Source organism: Centropristis striata, chromosome 4, assembly GCF_030273125.1.
Source record: "Centropristis striata isolate RG_2023a ecotype Rhode Island chromosome 4, C.striata_1.0, whole genome shotgun sequence".
Lineage (NCBI taxonomy): Eukaryota > Metazoa > Chordata > Actinopteri > Perciformes > Serranidae > Centropristis > Centropristis striata.
This window is the reverse complement of record NC_081520.1, coordinates 14,006,227-14,033,435: the sequence shown is the minus strand read 5'-3', so window position 1 is coordinate 14,033,435 and position 27,209 is coordinate 14,006,227. Positions and strand designations below refer to the sequence as shown.

The 27,209-nt window shown below is 40.9% G+C and overlaps 1 protein-coding gene across 3 annotated transcripts in view; it reads right to left on the bottom strand.

The window, feature by feature from the left end:
- The window catches only part of tiam1b (TIAM Rac1 associated GEF 1b), a 42,795-nt gene extending 16,168 nt beyond the window's left edge, over positions 1-26,627 (bottom strand). For 2 of the 3 annotated variants that reach the window (XM_059330436.1, XM_059330439.1), the window contains exons 1-7: positions 26,505-26,627; positions 5,714-5,805; positions 4,665-5,586; positions 3,201-3,657; positions 2,577-2,749; positions 2,111-2,335; positions 319-504 (exon numbers count right to left, since the gene is read on the bottom strand). In XM_059330436.1, coding sequence (XP_059186419.1) covers positions 319-504; positions 2,111-2,335; positions 2,577-2,749; positions 3,201-3,657; positions 4,665-5,576 — 1,953 coding nt within the window. In that variant the 5' untranslated portion in view covers positions 5,577-5,586; positions 5,714-5,805; positions 26,505-26,627. Of the gene's footprint in view, positions 1-318; positions 505-2,110; positions 2,336-2,576; positions 2,750-3,200; positions 3,658-4,664; positions 5,587-5,713; positions 5,806-25,731; positions 25,893-26,504 lie in introns of those variants that run through there. The other variant, XM_059330437.1, reaches the window with a different exon arrangement.
- Between the last annotated feature and the right edge of the window lie 582 nt (positions 26,628-27,209).

The following is a 27,209-nucleotide window of genomic DNA, read 5'->3' as shown; positions in this document are numbered from 1 at the left end:
ATGCTTTCTGGAATCAATTGCCCTGCCAGGAGAGTCACTAGGTGTACTCAGAGATGGCAGTGTGTATTTTGAAGTTGATACAGTATTTTTGCTGTGCTTACAATCTAAGGAACTTTTAAATAACAGGCCAGCACAGTGTTTGAGAGATCATCTCACAACTGAAAGGTTACAGGTTTGATGTAGCAACAGCTATAGTTTGTGTTGCCCAGGCGTACTTGAGCAAAACGTCACATAAAAACTTTCATGATGATGCCTCATAAAACCAGATTAAAAAAGGGTATTTAATGTAGATAAAGAAACAAAAGAGGTGATAATTACCAGTGCATGGAAGGAAGAGACGGAGAATATACCCAGTCGGCCCATTGCCAGCTTGGTGGGGCGAGAGGCAACGGCCAGGAGGCGCTTGGGGTTGGGCAGCTCACCTCCCTGCAGGCTGGCCAGGTAGCACCTGAAGCGGAATAAATCCATGTGAAACTGCTCCAGGTTCAACTCCCACAGGAAGATCTGCAGGTTGAGAGGGACACAACAAAACATGGAGTTAATTGTTCATCAGGGCTCTTGTTGGTCAACTTCAGACCGAGATGGAGCATCTCCTCTCTGTCCCAGAATCTCTGTTACCAGTTTGCTCCAAGCGTTGCCAACCTGTGCTTTGCTGTTCCTAATGGTTTGATGTGTACTGGGGTAGTAGAGCAGGACATTGTGATTATTCACTGGGCCGTCCCTACCCAGTCACGGTCCTGCACTGGTGTTTAGAAGAGGCAGCCAGTGCCATGGCGGAGGGCTCTGTATCACTGCCAAGTAGCCCAGAGACGAGAAGGAAACAATACTGCACATTCCACTGGCAGATAGAGGCTGGGAGCGTTTGAGCTTTCTAAGGAGCAGGCCTATATCCATTCAGCTCTGCACAATGCGAAACCTGACACTGCCAAACAGAACTGCTCCAACCAGGCACTACCTAACTAACCAAACAAAGGCCATTTGATCTCCCTTCTCTGTAAACAGACCTATTAAAAGACAATATGAGCTTTCCAATTAATTAAAAGAATGGCAGGCTATCCACTGGTGCCAACTGCGTACCGTGTTAAAAAACACAAAAAGCTATCCGGTGGCCAATAGGTGTGTAGCATCAGCAACTTCTAGCGGATGGTTACTCTGCGATCTGTTACTTAATCCCCTCATACCTCTCCCTGTTTCGCTGTCCATCTCCTGTTTCTTACATCATAACAACTTGGGGATACGGATATTGAAATTTCATGTGATACCTGTAATTAAGCAAACAGTATGTAACTTGTGTAGTGGTTATTGTCACTATAGCTGTGGATCAGTGAGATGAAAAACATCTTGAGTGCTGCAGTAGTTTCCTCCTTTAGGCAAAGTTAAAGTTCATCCCGGAGCAGTTCTCCTACTCTTTGAAGTTTAATAGTTGTGTCAACAGTGAGAAAGCGCAGGAGGTTGATGACGAGAGCTCTTGTGTGGAAGAGGTTTTCTGCTACTTTACTAAATCAAGGCAAAGCTTGTCTGTGACCTTTTATGAAGTCCTCCTGGCTTGTTAAGTTGTTTATCAGCTCAGAAAAGTTCTTCACAGGTAAATATGTTTTTCACTTAAACTGGCATGGCTGTGGAGAAAAAAAGTTCCAGTGCAAGCAGTACTTTTATCCTGGATTAAGCGACGGTTAAATATTCCTATCTTTGTAAAATATAAACTAATTTAAATTAATCTAGCTGCAGCTTCACATTGGCTTTTTATATTATATTTTCTTCTGGAATTTAAAGTCACAGCAGGTCCTTGACAAATGGTTGGTTTAAACTTTAATATTTGGACATTATTTTCAAAATTTTGAATGGGTAGCAGAAAAGGGAAAGTGTTAAGATTAAGAATCCAACCAAATTTAAAATTAACAATGAACACATACCATTTTGTAAAGTACACCTTAGTATACTCCCGTGAAGTGATTTTCAAAGTATCTTAATTTCCCTGACTTTCTCAGAGAACAAACCATATTTTAAGACTCTTCCGGTAAGTAATACTTCGTAAAATCCCACACAACTGCCTGATGTGTTCGGACCGTAGGAGAGACAAGCCGGCGTGAGAAAGGAGAATAAAACCTACTTGATCCAGGATCGTCTTCCTCTTCTTGGTGTCAGTAACGGCAGACAGCTGCATGTCTCCCATCTTCTTCATCTTCTCGTCCATGTCTATCTTCTGCTCCAGCTTCTTGATCTCTGCGCGAAGCAGGCGCACCGTGTCCTCTCTGTGGTGCTGACGGGCGACGGCAGTGGCACATGCTGAGTGGATGGCTGTGATCCAGTTCTCCAGCTCTGTCTGACTGTAGGTCTGCGTGGGGACAGACAGGAAAAGGTCAGAGGTTAAACAACAACCAGCTCCCTGACATTCAACATAGAAGCTCTTTATTTGCTTTCCTTGTGTTAATTCACTGCTTATTATAATAACAAATCAGACTTTAAAGAGCAAGGAAGGAAAGACAACACTACGTGTGCTGTAGGTCAAGGTAATGCTTGCCCATGGGAGAATTTTCCATTATTCAGAACCAGATGACATTTAAGTGTGCTCTTACCTGAAACAGAAAAGCATCTCCCAGGGAGTTGCTTAGACAGAACACAAAGTCCTTTTTCGGATGCTCTGGTACAGCTTGAACAATACTGTTCTCTACCCATATGGCATGCTTGGGAATACTGTTGTTGTCAATCCCTGAACGGCCATCCGTCTCATAGAAAAACAGAGTGCAACCTGGAAAACAGAAACAATCTTTTACATTTTATACATAACATATAACTTAACAGCCTGGCCTCATGCTGGCCACAACCTTTAGGAAAGACTAACAATGACACTCAAGATTCTTTTGAAAAAGCCAGATTTGCTCAAGCAATTTAATTCTGCTCTCCAGTGGCCAACATTAAGAAGTGCAGCATGGCTGACTTATCAGCTAGAGATGCATCATGATCATTAGAGTGCTGATTTGATTTCAAGCACAGTCAAGTGGCATAAAATTTGATAATGAGCTTTGCATCATGCTTGAGTAAAAGCTGGTTTACTACTCTAAATTTAAGTTTGATTAGATATTAAGTATACCGCAGCTACAATATGTCAGCAGAAAATCCCCACAGAGGTTTTCTATATTGACTGTGCTGTATTAATACTGAAATCATAGAAAAGTGTAAATGTTGCGGGCATAACAAACCTTTCAGGGAAACCCAGTAACTCTTCCACTTGCGCCTCGTAGCTGACTCCACTTTCTTGTTCTTCTTATGTACAAGGAAGTTCTTGACAGCAAGCCTGCCAGCTTTGCGCACCATCCCCTGGGCGATGCTGAGCAATGGGTCAGACTGGTAGGCGGAGCTCATAGTGCTCTGCTCGTCACTCATGGCAGACCCCGCCTCCTCCAAGCTCTCCGTCTGGCAGGAGCTCATCTCCAGTTCTTGACGAAAGTTCTCGTACACACCTTGTACACACTCGCTGGCCCCTCCGCCGCTGCTGCTGCCGCTGTCGCTGCCAGCGAACATGCTCCTGCCGGCCGCCGAGCACACAGAGAAAGAGGCTGACATGGTCTTGTAGCGTCTGGACTGGTGCTCAGCCTCCACCGTCACCCCATCGATGCCGCTGTCTTCATATTCGCTGCCCTCCCCGGCTGTGACATCCTGCGTTGCGGCAGAAGTACAAGACAGGTGAGATGGCATGGCAGCCACGTTTTCTTCATCACTAAGAATGAAGCCAGTCAACAACTCCTACCCTCACTGACAACTAAGCTGTCTATGTACATACAGGATAGAGCCATTCTACTAAACATGTTCCAAATACTGTGACTACAGAGGCCCAACGGAGTCCACGGGTTGCTTAATCCTGAGGTTCTGCTCAAAATTAATTACTCACAGCAAAACGTCTGCTGTTGTGTGAGTGCAGCCTGCCCTCCCTGTGGCACTGCAGGGTCTGCCCTCTCCTACCCACATGGCAAAGGCTCCTGGGAGATGAAGGGGGTTACACCGAGCTCAATATCTCCATCTGGTCACATGACCCAATCATGCGCTCCAGAGCTCCATTCTCTAGGGCTGATGGTGCCCCGCAGTGACAGGGCCACCATACACGTTTTACTGTTACACTCTTCCACAGGCCTCCCCTCATTATCATGACAAAAGACTGAGGCATTTCAAACAGGGAGTGACTTTAAGCTCTGCTCCCCCTCCCGCAGTCTCTTCTCCCAAGAAAAAACAACAGTTTCATCAGGAAACGACACATCGCTCCCCTGACATAAGCTTTCTTTTTACACTTAATCTGTTTCAGCAGCTTATTATCTGAGAGGTGAATGCAGCAGAGGAAATGCTCAGACACAATGGGGGGAAAATGAGAATGAGGGGAGCTGTGTTATTGGAGATGCCACCAGACTACATTAAGATTCTGCACAGCTTTTCATACTCTGTCCAAGGAGCAGAAAGGAGCCATGACACAGCTTTAACAGTTCAGGTTCCCAACATTTTACCAATATAAAAGAGTGTCAAAATGGACATCAATATACGTTTCACCTTTTAATGGATTAAGGGAATGATTTGTTCCAATTTCTAAGAACTTTTTGTTTGTTTCTAAAAAGCTTTTTTAGGACAAACTTGTGGTTTAAAAGATCAGCACAATGTGAAATTGCTCTACAACTTACCTGTATAGTCTGCGCCCTCCTGCCCTGCATACTGGCACACATGGCTGCTTGGTGGCTGCTTAGGCCTTCAGAGAGGCAGTGGGAACGCCGGCATGGGAGTGTGTATGCACCATAGGTGTTCCCATCCTCCTCTGATGGAGACAGCATCTTATCGTCTTCGCCCTCCCTGATAGCCCTGCTGGCATCGTGCCACTTGGCATATCGGCCATGTGGTTGCCTGCGGGCAGGGTTCTTCTGGCTATAGAGCTCGTCCAGGGAGTTGGCCCTGTCAGCAGAGTCTGTGGGGCTGGACTGCAGGTGTCCTTTACAGTCAGTAAAGTCCCTCTCATTGGTCGGGTCTATGATCTCCTCTGTGCTGGTCAGGTGCTCTTGGCTGAGGTCAGACAGGGAAAACTCCAGGCTGTCATCTCTCCACATGTCGGCAGATTTAGACCTCTTCTTCTTGAAGCTGACAGTCTCCTTGGAGCCGTCCCGAGTTTTCTGGAGGTATGTTACCTCGCCTGTGTATACATCTTGGTCCTGCACCTCCTCTGCAGTGGGACCAGGTAGGGTTATGTGCATTGTATTCATGTGCACAGAGGGATTGGCCAGGTCGTTGTGAAAGGACACAGGCCGCAGATTCATTGCCACACGGTCCACCCAAATGGGGCTTCCAAAGTCTGGAAGGATATTTGTCTCATTGAAGGGCTCCAGGCCATTGTCAGCCAGGGATTGTGGGATACTAGGGGTGCTACTTGAGCGTGTGCTCGTCTCAGAGTTCCTGTGCTCTATTTTCCCTGATGAAGCATGCCGAGAGCGTCTGGACTGCTTGTTGGAGATGCGAAGAGACCGAGACATGTGCTTACGTGACAAATAGCCATGTTCGTTACCGTAGAGGGCATGGTCCCCATTCTGGCTCTCGACATTTCCCATGATTCACAGGCTGTACACAAGGAGACAGCTTAAATTAACTCCAAAAGAACATGAAACCAGTTCAACAGCATATTGTTTCATTTAACAGAATTGTATTAGACATCAAAAGACAGAATTGTGTCTGAATGTTAACCTACCTGCAGGATTGTGTTGATTTTTCTGGCATTTTGTTTGTCACTGGATGTTCAGACAGTTTGATCCATCAGCTGTTGGTACGATCCACAAAGATCTGAAAACAGATGTCCAAATAAGAAATATCAAATGTATGCTCTTGGTGCTGATAATTTTGCATGTCAATATATTCAAATACTGGCTTGTGTTTAAAGAACTATGCAGAAAAAAGCTTAAGCGTTCATCAACTGGAACTATGATGAGGCTTTAAGAAACTATCTCCCTAGTTCTCAAGGGAAAAGGCCATTGCATGCTTTTTTTTTACTGTTTGTATTTTTAAAACCTGTATATAAAGTCCTTTGCAAAGTGCCTGTTAGAAATTGCAAAGTGGCCGGCACATACTTTCCCCTGAAAACTACTCTGATTCTGGTCAGAAAAAGAAGGAAAAATGAAATGGTTTTAGTCAAGCCAGCTTGAAAAACAGCACCATTTTGACAGAGGAAGTGATCCACTCAGCCCCTTTCAACATGCACAGCGGTTGTGTGAAGTGGAGGGGATGTAATGACAGTATGAGCACTGTGACAGCCTGAGTGAACATGAGTTATTCAGAGCTGAAGTGAGCCTTCCATGTAGCATTGTTGTCTATTCTCAAGAACGACCTCCTGCATTAGAGAGGACTGGGAGCAGGAGGGGTGGGGGGGCAATAGTTTTTACCATATTGCACATTTGGACTCCATCTACCTGCCTTTAGGCTGGACAGCTTGCTATAAAAAGGTCCTGTTCTATGCCTGGGACCATCAACAGATGGGACAAAAGATTAACCAACCACGTTGCTGCTGTTGTTTCTCCTGATGTTTGCTCCCCTCCTTTTAGGACAGACCCTTTGGGGGTGCAGCGTTTTTGCGTGTGTAGCCGCGGCAGACGAGTGGGAGCCCAACCCTCTGCTGCATGCACTCAGGCTTACTGTGAAGAGGGGCGTTACGTAAACTGGAGCTGACCCCATTTTTCTACCTTATGTTGCTCCCTTTCCCCTTTTCATTCTGCTCACTCATCACCCCTCACTGGTACTGCAATGCACAATGTTTCATGTTGATGGAGTCTATTTATTTTTCATATAACCCTGCAGTTTACTGCCCATTTCATTCAATCCGACTTGGTAGAGGAAAAGAACAGAAAACAAAGAGGAGGGACAGAACTATGAAATGCCACTGCACTCATTACAGGAAATGAGATTCACCGAGGGACACAAACATGCTTATAAAATGCTAGCACAAACATTATACTACAGGCTACTCCTGCCCGTTTGTACTCTTTCCCATGCAGTACCCTTTATTTTCTCATACGTAGAAGGTGAAAGTTTAATGGCTCTTCAGATGTCATCCCTGGAGGGAGACTAAATGTCTCTACAGGGCTTCATCAAACTGCAAATGCAATAAAATAAACCCTACAAGGCAGATATAATTGTCACTATTAATGGATGTCATTTCTGCTGAGTATAGGGGAGCTTGAATATGTTGCCATGTTGGATTTGCTAATGTTCTCAGTGGCTTCAATGTTAACATGATGTAAAATTGGCCAGATATTAATTAGAATGTTTCAAGCAGAGATGAGGGGCTGAAATAGCAGAAGCTGTGGTTTCTTAGCTGTACAGTTGAGGCAACCCACCGTGTACTGACCTTGGATTTTAAAGCACAACCTCATTTGGTCAGGTCTGAAATATGTGAACCAGCTGATCATCAAATGCATCAAAATAATTAAAAATACTTCATAAATGAAAATAGTAGTGCATTAATAGGAGTGCAACAAAACGTATTATTGTGACTACATAATCATTTACCGTTTTCTCACAAGGGTGGGACCTTTTTTTTTTATAAAGGCAGCAGCAAAGTCTGAGAAAAACAGAAGTCATAAAAATCGATTAAAAGAGAGGGAGCTGAAAATCTAATTTCAAACTCACATAAGAACAAAGTCAAATTAGTGGTCCAGTATGGGCAAGCCCACTCAACCAGTATCAAATCAGCACATTCACTGGGACAACAGATTTAACGCTTAACAGCATAAACCGTATTACAGATAGAAAGAGCTCTTAATAAAATAATTTTGTAATACAGTCTATGATGGATCAGAAAGCTACTTTTGGCTCCTTCAAAGAGATCACTGAACACTGATCCCTCTGAGCATAGTGATTTCCCCCCAAAGCCCTGAAGATAAAAGAACACAGATATTTAAGAGGCTGATCTGAAGAAGCTCATAAGAATAAAAATCAAAAAAATAATAACCATGCAAGTTCCAAATGTTGAAATAAAGAGATATAGTACACCAATTATACAAGAATATCTAAATAGAAGGCCATCATTTGAAATGGCCTCAATTCCATGATACTATATTCTCTGATGCTGCAAAGCTGCTGGTGCACAGAATCCCTCATCAGCTCTTTACTAATACATGAGGAAGGTTGGAAAAGATGTTGTAGAGCACCAAATCCCCAGGAATAGCCAGGGGGTCCTTCTAGAAATACCTGCTAACCCACTAGGAAGTCAGCTTTCCTGTCTTGTACTTGTATTGTCACTTCCTTCATACGCAACGAAATAAATAGAAATTAACAGATGGATTGGAAAATGCTGCCAATAATTTAGGAGTGTGATAGAAAGAGGACCCAAGTAAATAGGTCATTTTCAGCGGGCTGCATAAGAGCACAGGACAGCAGAAGTCTCAGCAGATTCATCCGTTACAAGCCCTTAATGAAATACATAACCACAGGAGATTCCAGCCACCCACAGATCACAAAGAAGAATAGTTTTATTGTGATTCAAGATTAGCAACACAACAGCTTCAGGGAAAAGCACAGAAATTCACCACAGCTAACACTACTTCTGGAGGTTGGATACAGTCAGTACATGAAAAGCATCAAGCTGCTTATGAATGAGAAAAAACCCATTTCATAAAACCCAATCCAGTTCATGTCAAGATAATAGGGTTAAGCATTTTAATTATGTTGCCACTGTCCAGAGATTGTAACAAACAGATTATGAAAAACAAAATTTCACTCTATACAAGTTATGTCAAACTTTTTTTTGCTCTTGCTTCATTTGCCTGCATCCAATTCATTCCTTCAGGTGAAATAAAGATTTTCATTTACAATTCTGCAGTTCCATTATACACCCAACCAGCTGTCAGATGTAGGCTAATGAAATTATTATTTACTGATGGAGTCAGGCTAGTATTCTATTCATCTATTCTCACAATGTTACAAATTGCAGCAGAGAAATGTTAAACATAAATACATTCTCGGTTTGGTTTTGTCCCCACTTGCCAAAATTCAATAGAAGACAGACTTCACAAAACACTATCCAGATTTTTATCTGTCATGACAGCATTGGAGGATAAATGCATTATGATTTATGAAATACTCAATTTCACAACAATGTTGATAATATCTTAAAACTGTTTTGGGAGAGTAATGTTCACATTTCAACCTCATGTGCTGTGGGATTTTGTCATCCCTGAAATATGCGACAGGTAGATAGAAGGTCCTTTTGTTATTAAAGACCAGTTAAAAGCCCAGCTTATATTTGACAAATGCTTGGGCCTGCTGGAACAGGAACAAGGGAAAACTGGCCAACCCCCACCTGGTCTTCTTTTCCTTTAGACCCCTAAGGACAAAAATGTCAAGTTGCTTGTATTATTTGAGGAAATGATGAAAACTCCTGCCCTACGGCCAAAAACTGACTTATGGATTTTCAAAACAAAGTAGAGTCTACGAACAGTGTGAAACACCTGGTCACACATTCCTTTTATTAATGAGCTCCATGTAAAAAAAAAATCTAATAGTGAAATACACCAAACAAATCTGAAGATAACAGATATTAACCCATTGAAATTAGACACACAATTCAACAGAAGATACAAGCACAAGTTAAGTTTCATATTGACACAATCTGACTTTGGCTCTATGTGTTGCTCTCAAACACATTCCTGTCATTTAACCTAACTACACTGGTGAAAGGCAAGAATGCACCAGGCAGACTAGTTACAAGCTCCAACAGAAAACCCTGTAATCTGAACACTTCAGTCTCCAGAGATAATAACACAGGTAGTTGTATATAGGAGGAGCTGAACTGAAAGACACTCAAGACAGCTCACATTTCCCCACTGATATAGTCATAGCTTCTGTGCGAGTGCATGTACCAAACAGCAATCGCTTCTTCTTGTGACTCATTCTATGCTCCCGAGTGAGCTCAACTGTATTTAAGATTCTGTTAAGCCAGAGGGAAATTTAGCATCAACAAAGCTTGCATCCTTTTTCAATGCTGCATGTCGGTGACAAGTATCTGCACCAGTGCAGTATTTATTTGGGATTTTGATGAACAAAATAAGTACTTCCTCCGGTCTTCATGTAATAGCTCAACTGAAAGCTATAAACCACTGTCATGTAGCCAAAGAATGTTTTTCTGACTCGAATCTGTAGCCCCAGAAACCCTGAATAGCAAACAGCTGGAAAAGGAGGCTTTCAGTGATAATGAAAGCAGTTCGACTTGTCTTGGAATAATTTTGTGCCAAGTTGTGGCACAGAATGTATCATGAAGCAGTGGGCTAGCCAGCATTTGGCTCATCCATTCAACATTTATAAAGCCTCATTCAAATGATATCTGTAGGAAATACAAAAGAAAAAAAACTGAACAGGTAAAGTGATATTGGCCAAATAACTCTACTACCATTTGTAACAGCGTGTCCCACTTTAACAATTGCATTTTTGTAGTAGCAGGCGAAGTGATATTACACAAAGAACATGTTTCCTGATAAAAATGAGCCTAAACTCAGTCGTTTTCATCTGCTGCAGAATTGATTTCTAGTTTCCGACGGTGGCAGCAAGTGGTGGAGCTGTGTGTGACCTGTCTGACCTCGTCATGAGAGGCTCAGGTGGTTGTGTGTTATGGGACTTTGTTATCGTAGGAGAGCAGCCTTTAGATGGATGCCAGCACATATCAAGCAGACTAATGGCTGACAGTCCAGCTGATATGAGACCTGGCAAGACGGCAGCAACCACTGTTAAAGGTAGATTCTGCAGGAAGATTGCCAATTTCACTTTGAATTTGAGTACAGAGCTAAACTATTATGCAAACTGATGCTTTTTCTCCATGAAGGTACACGGGACATCTATTATTGTGACAGCTAGGAGTCAGGGGTTTGATGTAAAACGACATTTGCCCTGTTTGCTCATTTTTTTTCTTTGCAGCATAACATACAAGCTAAAATACCCTATTATTAATATATTTTGAAAATAATAATGTAACTTGCTGCTACTGTATTGTGGTTACAATTTAGTAGTCAAAACACCTTTTTGCATCCTCATCCTGGTTTACTACACATGGTTATATGCAAGTTTCAATTGCAGCGTTTGTCCTTCTTAAGGACTGTAAAACAAAAAAAATAAAAGCACTGATTGTACAAAAGATTTATATATCAATTCCCTAGACGTGTAATTTTAAAGTGAGTTGTACTCTTTGCAATAAATCTGCAGGCACTGATTTGGGAGCCTGTTGTTGAGCAGCAGCTGGTGTTGTTTAGCCTGGTGGCATCTTTGTCCCTGCTAGTGTTTTCTCTAGGGCACCAGTGTGTGCAGAGGTCACTGCTTCTGCTGGCGTTTACGCTGTATGGGGTTTGTGTGCAGCAGATGCTGCAGGATTTGTTGCCTCAACAAGTCTTTTGTCTCCTCTATAGGTTTAACAATGTGTCTAAAAGTGAATTTTTTTTAATATAGCCATTTCCTCATATTTTTGCCCATATTGCTTGGAAAAATGAGGACCAACTGATCAAATCCTGTTGAGTTTAACTGTGTTTAGATTTTGTGATGTCATGTGTCAGAGTACTCTTATCTCAATCATCAATGCCAGCAATTTGCTTGTCCAGAGGGTCGCAACCGAGGTGCTATCAGACCACATCCTGCTTACGGCTCTTTAGCTCCTCATCGACAACCTTTGAAGTCCTCAAACAGCTGTTAATTGGAGGTATGTGTGAGCCACAGACCACTGTTAAGACAAAGGGGGGTGGATACAGGTTGAGGAAGTAATTCCTCCGCAGTTCTGTAAGGCAAGGGATCTTTGGTTTTGAACCTGATATATTGAGACTGGGATTTCTGTTAAAACTAGGATATACTACAAGCCACTTAAAAACTATTACAGCGTATAAAATATCTGTGCATGTTTCTGGTTTTACCAGACAGACTACTCCAACAGAGGAGAATTTATAACTTAAATTAAAGAACACTGACAACAGTTTGAAACTTGCAGGTTTAGCAAAAAACTCATCTTCATTAGTGTGTCAGATGGATGAATCTAAGGCCTGCTTAATGTTTTGATGATTTGGATTTCCCAAAACAAAGAAATCATGTTTAATAACTGAGTAACTTATCCTCACATTTCTTCTATCATCTCTGTTAAAAATTTCCCTTCTCTAAAACATGTTCAGTCCCCATGTTTATTACGTAAGACGGAGCATCAAAGATCCATTTACCCTTTTTTCCTTAATCCTGGTAGCAGTTGCTTTTAGATTTGGGTGCAAGCTCAAGTAAATCATGTGAAAGCCCTTCAAACATAACTCCCAATAATGTGAAACTTGCATCAAATGCTGAAGAAATGTTCACTGCAAGATAGTGACAACAGGATGACAAGAATTCAAGATCAATACTCAACAGGTTATGATGAAGAAGTCATCTGGGAAGTGCAAAACAAAGGCTTCATGTAATAAAAAAAGGCTGCAGCCGCAGTGACGAATCATCAAAACCACAATCACCAGAGACTTTCAGTCGTTGACCTTCTCATGGGCTGTTACTGTCACTGTCAGTGAAAAGGTCTCCCCTGGCTACATGGAGCATCAACACCAGTCTGCCTTTACATGCTTCACATTCCAGACTTTTACAATTTGCTCCTCCACAGTGCGACTCCAAACACACCCAACAATTTTCCCCCTTCACACGGGGAGCAAATGTTCTTGACAGTTTTATGAATATAGATTTGTGATCAATGGTATGAATGTTGGGACACACTGGTTACCCAAACACAAGATTTCTTTTGCAATGGTAATTTGGTGCATGCACTGGGGAATATTATCTACTGAGCACTGGCACAGGATGATGTATATGAAAAACAGCTGCAATCTAAAATTGGATACAACTGAGCAGGATAACAATATATATTTTTATCTCTGTATAATATATTTACAACTGCCAATATCTTAATGGCAGTCTGGCTTAATAGCAAGGTAAGACCAATACTCAGGTTGTGGGTGTTGATGAATAGAAAAACGTATATAGTAAGTAATTCATATGCTACTATAAAGACACCTTGCTGGATAAATTAGCACCGAGACCAAAAATAGCAGTATTATAGAAATATGTTCGTAGGGGAAAAAAATCATCTGTGCTCAAAAATATTTTTTAAATTAGAGTGTAAATTCCAGCCTTGGTCCACACACTTACAAAGTCCAGCTAAGCTTGCAATCTTTGCATTGTATATAATTAAATTCGATGAAATGCTCTGTTCATATTCAGTAAACTGGCAATACCACAAAAACAGCAATGAATGGAGTCGGGGTCTTCAGACCAGAAGCCAGTCCACTGCTGGGTGAGCCATTCACCTACCAATCTCAGGGTGGCAGCTGACTTGTCTCTGCCTGAATGTCCCTTTGCTGGCAGCAGAACAAACACAATGCCAAGAACATAGCAGAGCAGCAATCCTGCATTGGAAATGTGTTTTCTAAATCTGGTTCACTCAGGATCTTCATCCACAGAGGCAGTCATTTGCTTTCAGGTCAGTAAGTGGGAATACCAAGCCTTTTATGTAGTATCACAAATGAAGGCACACAATCCCACTCCACTCAAAAATCATATTTGGGTCAGTGTCAATGCCCATTTTCATCATTTTGATTACAATATTAATAAGCAGAGAATAAACATGTTATTCTTGTTCTAAATACTGAAGGAAGGAGATGATACCTAATCCTGGTAGACTAGATGATGAGACTGCATCTGTGTTCCTGAACTCATACTGGCTGAAAGAAGTTTAACACACTCAAAAACCAAGTGTGTGCTCCCTTTAGACTGTTTTGCACTTTTATCTGTTACATGTCAAACATTTACATGCACTGAGAAGACAGGGCCCATGGAGAAGTCATCCCTGAGTACCACCTCAACCATAACACCCCTGAAGCTCCCAACTCCTTACTGTGTTGCATTGTGCACTGAAGCAGAGCCGCAGTGGATCCTGACACACATGACTACACAAAGCTGGGTCGGAAATGCGGACGCTTCCTCCAAGCAGTCCTGATCACATTTTCCGGTGCAGGCCTCTTTTATTGCCCAGTGGTAAACTGTCACTTACAAAGTCACATTTCAGCTGGAGTCCACTAACTTCAGCCATTCACTAAGTTTTAAAACCTGGTAGCTAACACTAACTTTTGTGCAAGGGTACCTAAGCAGGATGATACTTGTATGCAGAGGAGACATTCCCTACTAATATGGTGCAGGACCATTTAACTAATTTAAATGTCAGCATATTATAGAGTTAGAGGCAATATTTATACTGCAAACATGCAATTCCTTTATAATTAGCAACATTTTTAGTCTGTAATCATCAATGTTGAAGTATCAGTGAAGCATAGGCCAAACTTACAAAAGCAAAAGCATTCCCTTGAGATAAAAAAAGATTCCGTCCTTGCTTTTTCTGAATTACAGAGATAATTATTTAACAAATAATTATTACTAGTTATTAATAATTGACACTTTTTCCTCTCAAGTGAATGCATTAGACTTGCACTTACATACTGAAATATTCTGTTTTCATATTTTGGTCAAGAGTTAAAGGGGTATCCAAAGTGGCACATTATAATATGCTCTGTCCCTCTGCCCCCCTCTCCTTCCCAATAAGGGGAAAAACATGCTGGATTGCATTCACTGATGTGTACTGTTGGAAACAGTTGTTAATGCCCCCTTCCTTTAAAATGTTAACAAGAAGTCATTGCCAAATTGCTGAACCAAATTTTACAAATTCATGACATATTCTTATATTTAGAAAAAGCCTATGGCAGTAAATTAAATGGTAGACCAAAACATTCAAATAAAATTCTTCATTTTACTATCAGCAAACTCACGCAGCTCCACATGTTTGGACTGGGGAACATGCAATTGAGTGGAAACAAATTTGCATGGTCCTAAAGGCAAAAACTAACAAAAAAAATGGATGACTAACCTAAAACATTGTTATGTTCTTGTCATTTATAATAAAGAGCATTAATACTATGTCATACAGCAGGCTTGTATACAGAGGAGAGACTTATCCCCTTTAAAAGCTCCAATAACCTGGGTGGTAGTAATAACAGTTCCTCTCATTAATCAGTCTTGTCCAGAGAGTTTCTTTACCTCTTTGCTGTGCTAAAAAAAAACTGTAGCAGTATGCTACACATGCTGCGGGTGAAAATTTGCACAAGTAAAAGCCAGTCGTGTGGTATCAAACTGAGTGACTGGATAAGTCTCATTGTGGAGCTGCATGAGTTGTCATGCTGAATTCTGCCCCATATATAGTCTAACTTTTATAATGAGCGAAGTATCTGAAAACCACCTGATCGCTGATGAACTCTGTTGGCTTGTAAATCTACAATATAACCTTTGTTCTACTGCACACTGTGCCTTTCAATTAAGCTGAGCTTATGACACAGAACCATGCAAACCAATCTGTTACTACAATTTTCCTCTCAATATTTTTGTTCAGGTGAATTTAGATTGAGTTCTTTCTAAAAGCTTTATACGAAAATCATATGCATTAGGAGCCTTTTTCTCAGTTTGTTTTTTAAAAAGCTTGCTCTCCTCCAGTCATAACAGGAGCATTGTCAAGATTTACAAGCCTGAAAGCCTGAGCCTGACCTCCTGTCCTGCTAAGCCTTGAACGGTCAATACATTTCCATAACTATGACACCAGATGACCATTTCTCGCCCCTCTCCCCACCGCAGGAGTCACACCGGGCTTTCAAACACAAAGCCACGATTTTAAATGAACTCACACATCATAAAGTCCTCCAACCCCCCTCCAGGATGCGCTCTGGGAATTCTCCTTGACTTTGACCATCTCTTACATTTGCAATTCATCATCTCTCTTTCTCAGCATCACAAAAACCGCCACCACCACTACCACCACTTCTTTGTCATTACAACGACACAGACACAGGCTGTATTGTTTGCGTCTGGCAGGGAATGGGGAGCAATACAATGGCTCACTGCCTGCTGTTAGGTTAAGTTGTACCCCACACAGGAGTGCTACAGGTACAAACATGAGGTGGAAACCCCACCCTAAACACAGGCTGTGAAGACCCTCAGGACATGGTTACATATCACACACACACACACACACACACACACACACACTAAATTATAGGCTGAGAACTGGAACTAAAAACCTCAATGGAAACTAATGACACTAAATAAGAACTATAAAGGCACAATGAGATTCACAAGTTGAATCTGATAAATTTAACTGAAGCACAAAAAAAAACCTATGCTTCCAGGCCACATGTTGACTCAGTGTGTTACTGGTGGTGTGACTTAGCACCTCTTTTTAAAAGTGGTAGGTTTGGGGCTGCACAGCCATTTGTCCTCTCTGACTGCACACACAGCTAAAAACACAATGCTACAAAAATACACCACAACAAATACAATGACTTACCTTACTGTGTACAACCAGGAAGTGTCACTCCCGCATTTTCACAGGAGCCAAAAGAAATCCTACACATCACTAAGGGGAAAATTTAAAGCCTCATGTGAGGGGACAATTGATACTCCTCCTGCAAGTCCACAGCAGACTGACTATATGCAAGGATGAGTTGAAGAACTGAGGGAGGGGGAGTGACTGTTTGTAACCCCCCAACACACCCTCCTCCTGCTGACTCTTTCACACTCTACACTCCCTCCCTCCCTTCTTGCTCCCTCCTTCATTCTATAATTCCATCCCCCTAAACTACAAACCTACTGCCAGCAGGAATGTGTGTTCCCTCCCTTGTCTCCTCTGTAATTGCCCCTCCACTCCACTATGAGAAGCTTTATGTTTACACTAAATGTTGCAGCCTTTTTATTGTACAAAAAACTGATAAGATCAACAACTGTCAGATTCAGGCCTGCATTTCTCAGTCTGGATCAGAAGCAGCTTTAATGTAAACTTTACCTCATTTTTGGCTCAGACAGAAAATAATCTCACATTCATCTCTTTTCTTAGTGGTTAAAAGAGATGGATTTGTAATGACAGGATTCTGGAAAATGAAACTAATGCTCTCTCTGCCTCAAAGGCAACAAGGGCTGGAAGGTCGCAGTCTTAATGTGTTGCGGTGCATAATTTGGAACATTCAGTGACAGCCCAAAATGGACCTGTGAATGAGAGAAAGGCTGGACTTGCTGTTGTCATAGCACCAGTGATGTCGTGTGGCTATCACGTCAGCAGTGACAGCGGTGCCGGATTCATTTTGAGATGATGGAACCGGCAGAGGGAAAAAGGGGAGAGAGGAAGGGGAGGACGGAGGATTGAGGGCACAGCGACGTCTGTTCAGCTGCAGCCTGCATCATGTGCTCCAGAAGCAGCTTTGCATGCACGCTGAAAGTGAAACATGCTCGAAGCTAGTCAAGGGTGTAGACACCCTGACAACCATGCACTGAGCTTAGTCCGCCCGAAAGGAGTCCAGAGATTGGAGGGCTGAATTGCCATGTCTAGACTTTGCGATGACTATGACCAAAATAAAAAGCGTTTAGCACCGTGGTCAGGCTGACTTCCTCTCAGAGCATTTTCATGTCCTGCCAAGGTTGTGACCCTGATATTAAACAAAACCACTGGGGCACATTAGAAAGACAGGAATGTCTGGTCTGCAGAAGCAACCAGACATAATAACTTGCATTCTTATCAACTCATTGAGATCAATTTCACACAGGTAATCTTTCAGGATAGCAGATTTTCTTTTAGCTTTTATGCAAAAATTGCAAAAAAAAAAAAATCCACATTCAAAAACAAACCGTGTGCCAATTTCCTCATTTCAATTAGTGAACAATTTGCTTGGACATGATCCAATGACAACGGAAGACTTGGAAGCACATGATAGGCCTGGAAGAAATCATGCCAAGAGATTATTATTTAGACAGACAATCTACTTAAAAATGTAGAAAGAAATATATTGATGTACTTCCTGTGTGATTTGATACTTGTACTTTAGAACAAAGTATTAACCCAAAGTGAAATTAGTTGTATTCTCATAGGTGTAAGTTTCATGAGATAATCTTATCGGTTTGTGCTCTTGCCGGGAAAAAAACAACAAAAAATTACTGGATCAGGCTGCAGCCCAATAAATGTGTCTATCACTGAAATGGGAGCTAATGCTGAATCCACGTCTGCCCTCACCACAGGCATTTTAGTAATGTTGATTGCTTGCATGGAGCTCAGCTAAACAAAATACTCTGCTTTCTCATCACCGACACAAGGCTATTAAACCCAGCACTATCCGCACTCAATTTAGGAGCTGATTGAATTGGACACCCAATACATTGACAGGCCATTCAATACTGCTGGAGCAATTTGGCAGGTGAGATTACAGTTACAGATCCACAGCAACACTTCGGACTGCTGATGCTATCCAGGTGTCACAACCAACTGCAATCACTGCCAATCACCTTCAGCCATAGTGAACGAACAAAAAAAAAACAGCTGAAGGCGGAGGAATGACAGCAATCCATTTCCCAGTATATGCAAGTTCCCTAAGTGCAGCTCTTCACAAAACTAAAACAGCAATCTGGTTTACCTCAAATGTTTTTGTTCAAAGTAATAGTATTATATGCATTTTACTTAAACAAAAAACAATCTAGTTAACTTATACCTTATTTTCTGTATGCAGCGGATTTTAAAACAAAAGATGTTTTTAGAGGTTTTGTTAAAGTATCTGAAAATTTCAAGATTTGGTTAAGCTAGTCAGGAAACCTCTGAAAAATTTGAGTAATTTGATTTTCGTTTTTCTAATGGGATCCAATTCTAGGGTGCCTTACCCCCCCCCCCCCTCCCCCATATTTTAGCATGCGCCCCAGCTCCTGCCAGTGAAACAGCTGATGCTTCTACTGTGCTTCACAGCAGGAACAGTGTTAGACAGGTGATGAGCTGAGCTTTGTCGGCAACAGAAACGGCCATATCTTTTAAATAGAAGAATCATCACATCAAATTGAGTTTTTAAGTGTCACTGTAAATAGCCTAAATCCTTGACAAAAGTGTAATATTCTTTGTTTTCAATTATTTTTGGCTCTCTAACAATGTATACATTTCAAATGTGCCATTTTGGAGTAAATGCATTAAGATAAACCACAAATTCTTGCTCCTCATTCTGAAGTGAGGCCTTTAACGTCACAAAATGTGGAAAAAGGCATCAGGGTTTAACATTTTCTCAAGGCACTGGAGCCTAATATCTTTGCCTAACAGGATAAATCACAGCACGCTTCCCCAGAATAGCTTTAAATAAAGGTCAGTTAATAATTGACTACACACTGTTTTATAGCAATTCTGAATGGACCACAGGACAACACAATGTAGCTGTGATTTTAAATTGTCTGTTATGTAAAGTATTAACATTCTGAGGGACACAGTTCACACAAGTTATCAAAACAAAGAATGCACAAGGCTAATATTAATATAGGAGGCCTATGTTGAGTAAATTATTAGCAACAGTGGCTTTCCATGACCAGGGTGAGTAGGTAAATTGCACCAGAATATAAAAATGCTATGAAATAAGGCCAGTGCAGTGAAAGTGGTTGTGTTTGTCAGCAACAACTTTTAACAACAACGCCAAAATGCTTTCTTGTCTCACACCAATTAAACTCTCAATTAACATCCACACATCAAGATGTAGATTGAGCAGCATCTATCTGCCCTTTATCTACAAAACTGTACACAAAGCTTCTGGTCTATAAATACAAACTGTGCATACATCACATGGAAGTTGACTTTACGATTAAACAAGGGGTCGGCTGTATGCAGCATTTCGTTTAGCATAAGGCAGTTTTGTGAATCTACAACACTAAAAAGAACATCCATCACCACAAGGGTTCAAGTGTTTATTTTCTCGAAGGTCTCCTCAATCACAACAACATGCATCCCCCCGGTGTCCCTTTGAGGAAACAGATGATCCATTGTACTGAAAAAGAACACTATGTACAACTGATATCTAAAGAGAAAAAATGCAACTGTTACGCAAGACATGAAAGCAGTAACCCCAGCCCGGGTAGAGATCATTAGCGGAGGATCCAGTGGTCTCCAGCAGTGAGTTGCCTCTCAAGAGTCGACATCAAAGACACCGGTATAGAGAGGGAAATAATTTAAAATGTGGAGAAGAAGCTGGAATTGACTGGTCGGGACTGAACCTATACATCATAGGTAGCCCTCCAATACTAGTTATCAAAGGATGCTTGGAGCATATTAAAATTGCAGTGGTCTACACATAAGCTGCTGGGTAGGGTGGGTCAACTATATACTGAGCTAGTTACACAAAGCAAACTGACCATAGTGTGGCCGACAGGAATTTTTCAACTGCATAAAAGCATTTTCGGCCCAATAAGCCCTGCATTACAGGCCAAAATATGATAAAATTGTATTAAAGCTTATTGAATAATCAGGTAATTATTTTTCTCCATTAACTATTAAATCTTTAGAAAACTATGCAAAATTGCCAATACAATTTCTGGAAGCTTTGGTGACAAATGTAATGCTTTGTCTGACCAACATCTTAAAAAAAAAAAAAAAAAAATTCAATTTATGATATTACAAAGGAGAAAATCCTTGCATTTTCCGGACAGTTGACTATTTGATTCACTTAGCCAATAATTTTCAGTACATGTTAACATGTTACATGTTAACAGGACCTATTTAATACAAAAATACTAATTTAAATAAACACTATGCTGTTGTGTACCGTAAACATATTACAAACTCTCACATTTGTACCAAATTTAGCCCAATTTTACCCTTTAAGTCTAGGCACATTTTAACCACATATCACCAAATAAATGCTCACTAAAAGGCTCAGATGCAGACCAAGGGTAACCAATTATCGCTGCATGCCACCTCAAAAGAAATCCCACACCAGACTCAACCTCAAGCAAACAAAATTGCCACAGAGAAGTTCTTGTTTATGATTGATGACGCGGTAAAGTTAGCCTAACTCCAACGTCCCCAAAGTGACTCATAGCCGCAGCAGTTTAGTGCACTTAGTATTTATTATTTATCCCAAACCACAAGGCTCTATCAGCCACGTGAAGCTAATGATCATCACCATACGCATTTCTGACAGCCGGTCATACGTTCCTGTTCATACGTTTCCTGTTCTGAAATAGGAGGAGGGGCTGAGCTTTGATGTCTGTTTGCTCGTCTGTCATGTCTTTCCAAATCCCATGACCATTGTAGAGAGTAAGTACCACAGTGCTACTGAACACCATCCACTAGTCTGTATATACAGTACACACTGGCCCCTTACTTTAGAATAGTAGCCCACTGTAACTGGAACAGACTCTTTTAAGAAATTACTTTTCCGAGGCTACCACAACCTCAAAGAAAGCTTTGAAGCTCGAGTCAATAGTCGATGGTGCAGGTGAGCCAACTTAATTTGTGGGGAGCACTTGTTTACTTGTTTCTAAAAATGGTCCAAGCCACAACATAGGGCCTATTCATTTTGGCTTTGATGAGCATATTCATTTTAAGTTTGTAATAATTCATGAGAAATGCCATGTCTTTATTATGCTCAGAAGTCAAACTGAGAGTCATGCAAAATGCTTCTACAGTAGTTATCTGCTGCAAGCTTTAACTTAAAGTGTCAAAGAACCATGTATTTCCCCCCTGCTTTTTAACATTAGTGGATACAACCCATCTTTCCTCACATATATAAACTGCACCAGAGCAGCACTGTTCAAGGGGCTCTTCTCTGGAAAAGCATCTGGGATCAAATCTTGGCAAGCCATCTACATGCTTTTCCAGATTAGCTGACTGTCAGCACATCATGAATTCATCATATGTGACCTCACTTTGTCAGATGCTGGAGTATGTGGCAACTTCCAGTCTTCTTCAATTGGTGGAAAAATGTGAAAAAAAATAAAAATGAATGAAATGCTGAAGTAGGGTTCAAAGATTCAGTGAATCACCTGCTTAGCAGCATATGGTCCAGAACAAAACAATACTACAGTTTTAGATGTCTACAATATGGCTGATTGTGGAGAACAATGGGGATTCCTCTTTTCAACTGTCCAAAGATGGTGGAAGACAGGCTGATACAGCAGCACATCAATAGTACTCTAATGGAGACAGATGTCCTGTCAGGAGGAACAAGGGAAGACCGAGCTCTTGTCTGAAACTCAATACAACATGGATGTAAACAGACGTGGAAAGGAAAGCATGGTTGTCCTTCATCCATCAACTTGGACTGAAAGGGAACAAAGACTTCTTGCTTTAGGAAAAAAAACTCTCTAACCATCTCTTAATGCGATTATCTGATATACATGTTGGGAAAGTAATTGATTGGATGAAATCACATCTTGCATATGGCTGCAACATTAAGTCTATCTCACTGTTATATAAGGAATCTGTTGTTCTGTGCAGAAACAGAGCAGATAATTCTCACAAGACGAATCTGGCAATCAGCCTGTGCAGACTGCATTCAACCCAAGAGCCTGCACAGAGACGACCACTCACAGCTGCAACATCAACACTGTTACACAATGTGAATGCTCCATCACAGGATTTGTGTGGGAGAAGGCCACTTTTACATTAAAGAAAAGTTCAACAGAGCACAATTCAAGTTAAGTTTACAGCTGTGGTAAAGGGGGAAAGGGGGTTGTCTGTCTGCTAAAATACAACCTACTAACATTTTAGGACTACAAATAAGGGTTTTATTTTTGGAATTTAGAACTAAGCTCCATATTTTTTTTAAAGTTATTACACTTATTGTGCCATGTATAAAATGTCAAAAAATGTGAGAAATGCACTTCATAATTTCCAACAGACAAAGGTGACATGTTCAATTTGCTTGCTTTGTCTGACCAACAGTCCAAAACCAATTTAAATTTTTAAATTACATTTCAAATTATAGAAAACAGAAGAGGAGCAAATCCTCATACTTGATTTCATGTCTGGAAATAGCAAATTTTCAACATAATTAAATTATCAAAAACTTTTGTAATACACTTTTCTTGTCATCAACTAATCCATTAATCAATAAATCAGTTCTGCAATATATTTTTATTTCTGCAATTTGATACATGTGACCTCCTTTCACTGAACAAAGCTTCTATTCAGTGTCAGTAAATATGAAATATTCAGAAAGACTCACAAACATCACTTGTGCCCAGAGTTTATTCAAATATTTAAAGAACTTTGCCAGCAGTATGCATTTTAATGAACTGCAGTAGAGTATACAGTGGATGTGGTCATTTAGTTATTAAAGCTTGATGGGCAGAATAATGGCTACTAAGATGCTATATTCCTACCACATCTTAAGATATGTGTGCATTGCATGGAGGCTTTAGCTCAGCTTAGTGCGCTCATTGTAAAACCCACAATCTGCCAGCTTTTTCCAGCTTTGTGGTTATGGTCCAACTTGTGTCCTTATTATTTCCACAACACACCTCCTCTTCTTATTTGCTTCAAACACATGGTTTGACAAGTAAGAAAAAAAGTTAAAATCAGGAATCGGACATCATGGAAAACACATTGTGGTTATGGCATCATGAATAAAACCATTGATTTTACACGATTTAATGTGAAGTAATACAAACATTAGTAGTAGTCCTTAGTAGTGAGTTTGTCTTAAAATGACTAGTCTGTAGGTTATTCGCTTGGCACCAAGCAAAACACTAGACTGTCTTCAGTATTTACTTTGAACCACTTTACAAAGTAATGAAGAGTTATGTGCAAGTGGGACGGAAATGAATAATTCACAAAGACCACTTATCAGGGTTAAATTATGCGCATTTCAAGAAATCAACTGTGTTTGGTAGTACATGGCTGCACACGCATGCAGAACAAAGTCATGGATTGTACAAAAAGCCAACATATTACCATATGAATGTGTAGACATTCTTTCATGTGTGGCTACGCCAGGCACTACACTGCCTCAAGTTGCTCTAACATTTGAGATCTGTGAGATGGAGTTAAAGACTGTGGACACAAGCCAGAGGGAGAGCAAAACTAGTTTCAACTCGACCACACAAAGACAGACAGACAGACAGAGGGTGAGGTCTCTGTGCCGGCATGTCACACAGGTGGGCTCAGATTACCACCCTGAGGACACATCACCATACACTGAAGCCATTCTGCTGGATGCTACACAACATGGTTGTTTCTTCCCATGGTTCTTCACCACAACATATTCAGGCTGCTATTTGGGTCACGAATAGGTTCTGTGACCACTGCAGAGAAAACCTTCAACAGGTGGAACCTTAACTTGTGCCTGGATAACTTTAAGGTCATCCTCCAAAACAACTAGTAACTAATAACAAATCAAACTTAAAAATAATTCATCCACTCAAAATATACAGTATTTTGAGTCTCAAACACTGAATATGAAAGCTTCATGTTATCTGACATATCTTGGCAGAAAAAAGAAAATCAAGTTTCAGTGATAAATTCATAAGTGTGAAACTTATCAGATACCAAAACGCAGCCTAGTGGTTCTAGAAAATGATCACAGCAAAGGTCATTTTTTGACTGCTAAAAAATAAAATAAATAAAAAATAGAATCGAGCCTTTCACAAAACAAAATCCTCTACAAGAAAATACCCTGTTACCATTTTTCTCCAGGGCTCTCTTCATTAGGGCCACTGCTTTATCAACATAGTAGTTTAATTAAAATGATTGGAATTCATTGTAATACTTTAGTATAAATCACAAACATAAAAATGTCTTTACTTATTCATAATATTCACTGTAAGAAGCCACTTTATCAAGGTCAGCAATTTAATTTTCTAGTTTTCTTAAATCTCTCATTTGTTGCACTTGCTGCTGTTTAATTGGATGTTACTAAAAAATGTTTTATTTTAATAAGCAGTTAATTGACTTTGTTCATTTCCCCTCCAGTAGCACTAACATTGACTTAAAGACAGCAGATGAGCTTGAGGTTCCTCAAACATATATGCATTTATCATTGTAATATGAAGATGTGGTGCCCTTTGCAAAATGTTAAATGTAAAAATGTATGGAATTTTGTTTTTGTCTGGATGCCTACTTCTGGTAGAGCTCAGGAGCTTTGAGTAGGAATAAAGTGGAGGGGACAGAAGTAATGCATTTAGCTTAATTACATGACTGGAACACATGGACAGACAGTAAAGTGGATTATGCTGCAGGAGTGGTTTAAGAGATTTCTATGAGTGTTGCAGCACTTTTCTTTCTGTAAAAACTCTTAACTGTTTTTATCCATCATTACCAACATGAATTTAATCCACTGCTCCATGTGAAGAAATAAATTACACACTTCACACAGCCATCTTTCAATGCCACATGTGGGTTCTTTGATACTCAAAATATAGATTAGGATGTTGCTGACTCTACAGTTAATTGCTCCGTTACATTTCACTGGAGGCCAAAATAAAAACCTCTATCACAGTCTTCTGTACCTGTTAATTGTTTTATGCTGTATTAGTTCAAATATTATATGTTCTCTGATGTTTAGATCCCCTTGATGGATGCATTAATCATTGCCTGTTTGCGGAGCAGCCAGGTCTCACCATAAATACAAGCAGCTGACAGACAAAACTGCAGCTCATCGTCCTAGAGGTTTTTAGTGGAATAGCGTTTCTCTTGGCAGCACACATTACAGAAAAAACAATGACAGCAAATACATGCCTGTCTATATTAGGATAAATATCTGATCAAAAGCCAGATCATTACTGGCCAGTTTAAGACAGAATGAATCACATGAGTAAAATCTGTTGCACCATTAGCCATTAACCTGCTAGCACTAAAAAATAGTATCATCTGAAAGTCACCTGTGCACCTACCTGTTAGGATAGTTATCACAGCCCCACAGAAAGATAACAGGAAGAGGCCACTTTTAGCAGCAGGCTATGGCAGTGACGCTGCAACAAACTTGACACCATAAGGTCATTGGAGTAACGCAGATGAATTAATGAGCTATTGCATTTCCGTTGAATCACCTGCACATGATCTGTTTGCCGAAGCAAGGTGTAAATACAGCGGCAACAGCGTGGATCATCTGTAGGCAACTACATGCAATGAGTCAGATTAAATGACTCCGCTTCATGCAACAATTTACTGCACTAAGGCCATATGCAGCTTCTCCTCTCCCAAACAATATGAATGACCACAGGGGCGTTCAAACACCTCCGAGGTATTTGCGGACAGGTTACCGTGCCTGTTTTTCTGCATGTAGCTTGTTAAACCAACATCATTCCGCTGAAGGAAAGCAACATTTGTCAGTGGAGCTGCTGCAACATGCACGTTAACCCTGCTCTATGTCCACCGTCAGTCAGGCTACACGGATGTTTTTAACCCCAAATCATTGATGCCTGGCTGCATGAGTCGATTCAAGATGCGCAACTCTCAGTATACGAAAATGCAGCCTATCGGCCTTTTCCAGTGGAGCGCACCAGCCGCCTCAGTGCGCCAGCGTCTGTCACCCCTGATAAACTTGTATGATTGAGTGACGCGGTCATGCGGCGGATGGCGCTAGGACCGTGGGGAAGCACGATCGGACATCGAGCGTTTTCTCCTTGTCATGATAAAACACATGCATTTTGGTCTCGGTACATACCCGTCACCGCCACCGTCGGGACCTGGCTCCTTCCGTCCTGAGATTGAAATATTCATGTTTCACACACCGGTATTGCCCATCTGTGTCTCTGAATCCTGCCACCTCTCCAAGGTCTGCCCGTCCACGGACCATGCGTGTTGTTTCCACACCGCTGAGAGGGGCGGAGCCCACGGTCCTTGGAGACGGTGTGCAAGTGGATCATGAGAATGCCACTTATTTTTCCCAACAGCCAATCAGCTGCAGTTCATCTCGAATCGGCATTCAATGACCGTGTGAAATGTACACTGGTAGCTGAGGTCTGTTTAGTTTTAGAATTACGTGAGCAAACACTGTGAAATACTCTTTTTTTAAAAACCCTTAACACATTATTTAAATGCATTTTGGTGCAGTCTTCCTGTGCACCCCATCCAATGACCACACAGATGCTTTAGCAACAATGTGAGCAAATAAATGTCATAAGAATAGTAAGGCAGGACTGACTTCTATTAAACAATCAAAAACAAACAAACAAAAAAGGATACTGCTTTAAGAAGCTTTTACAAGGCATATCACCATCATTACAAGCCAGATCACATAGGAATGGGTTAATATGAGACAGGCAGGTTAGTTGCAGATGGCTATGTATGTTCCACAGAAGATGCATGATAGCTGTTTGCTAAATTATGTATCTAACTGACTAACTTCTCATGCAGCACTATTTATCAG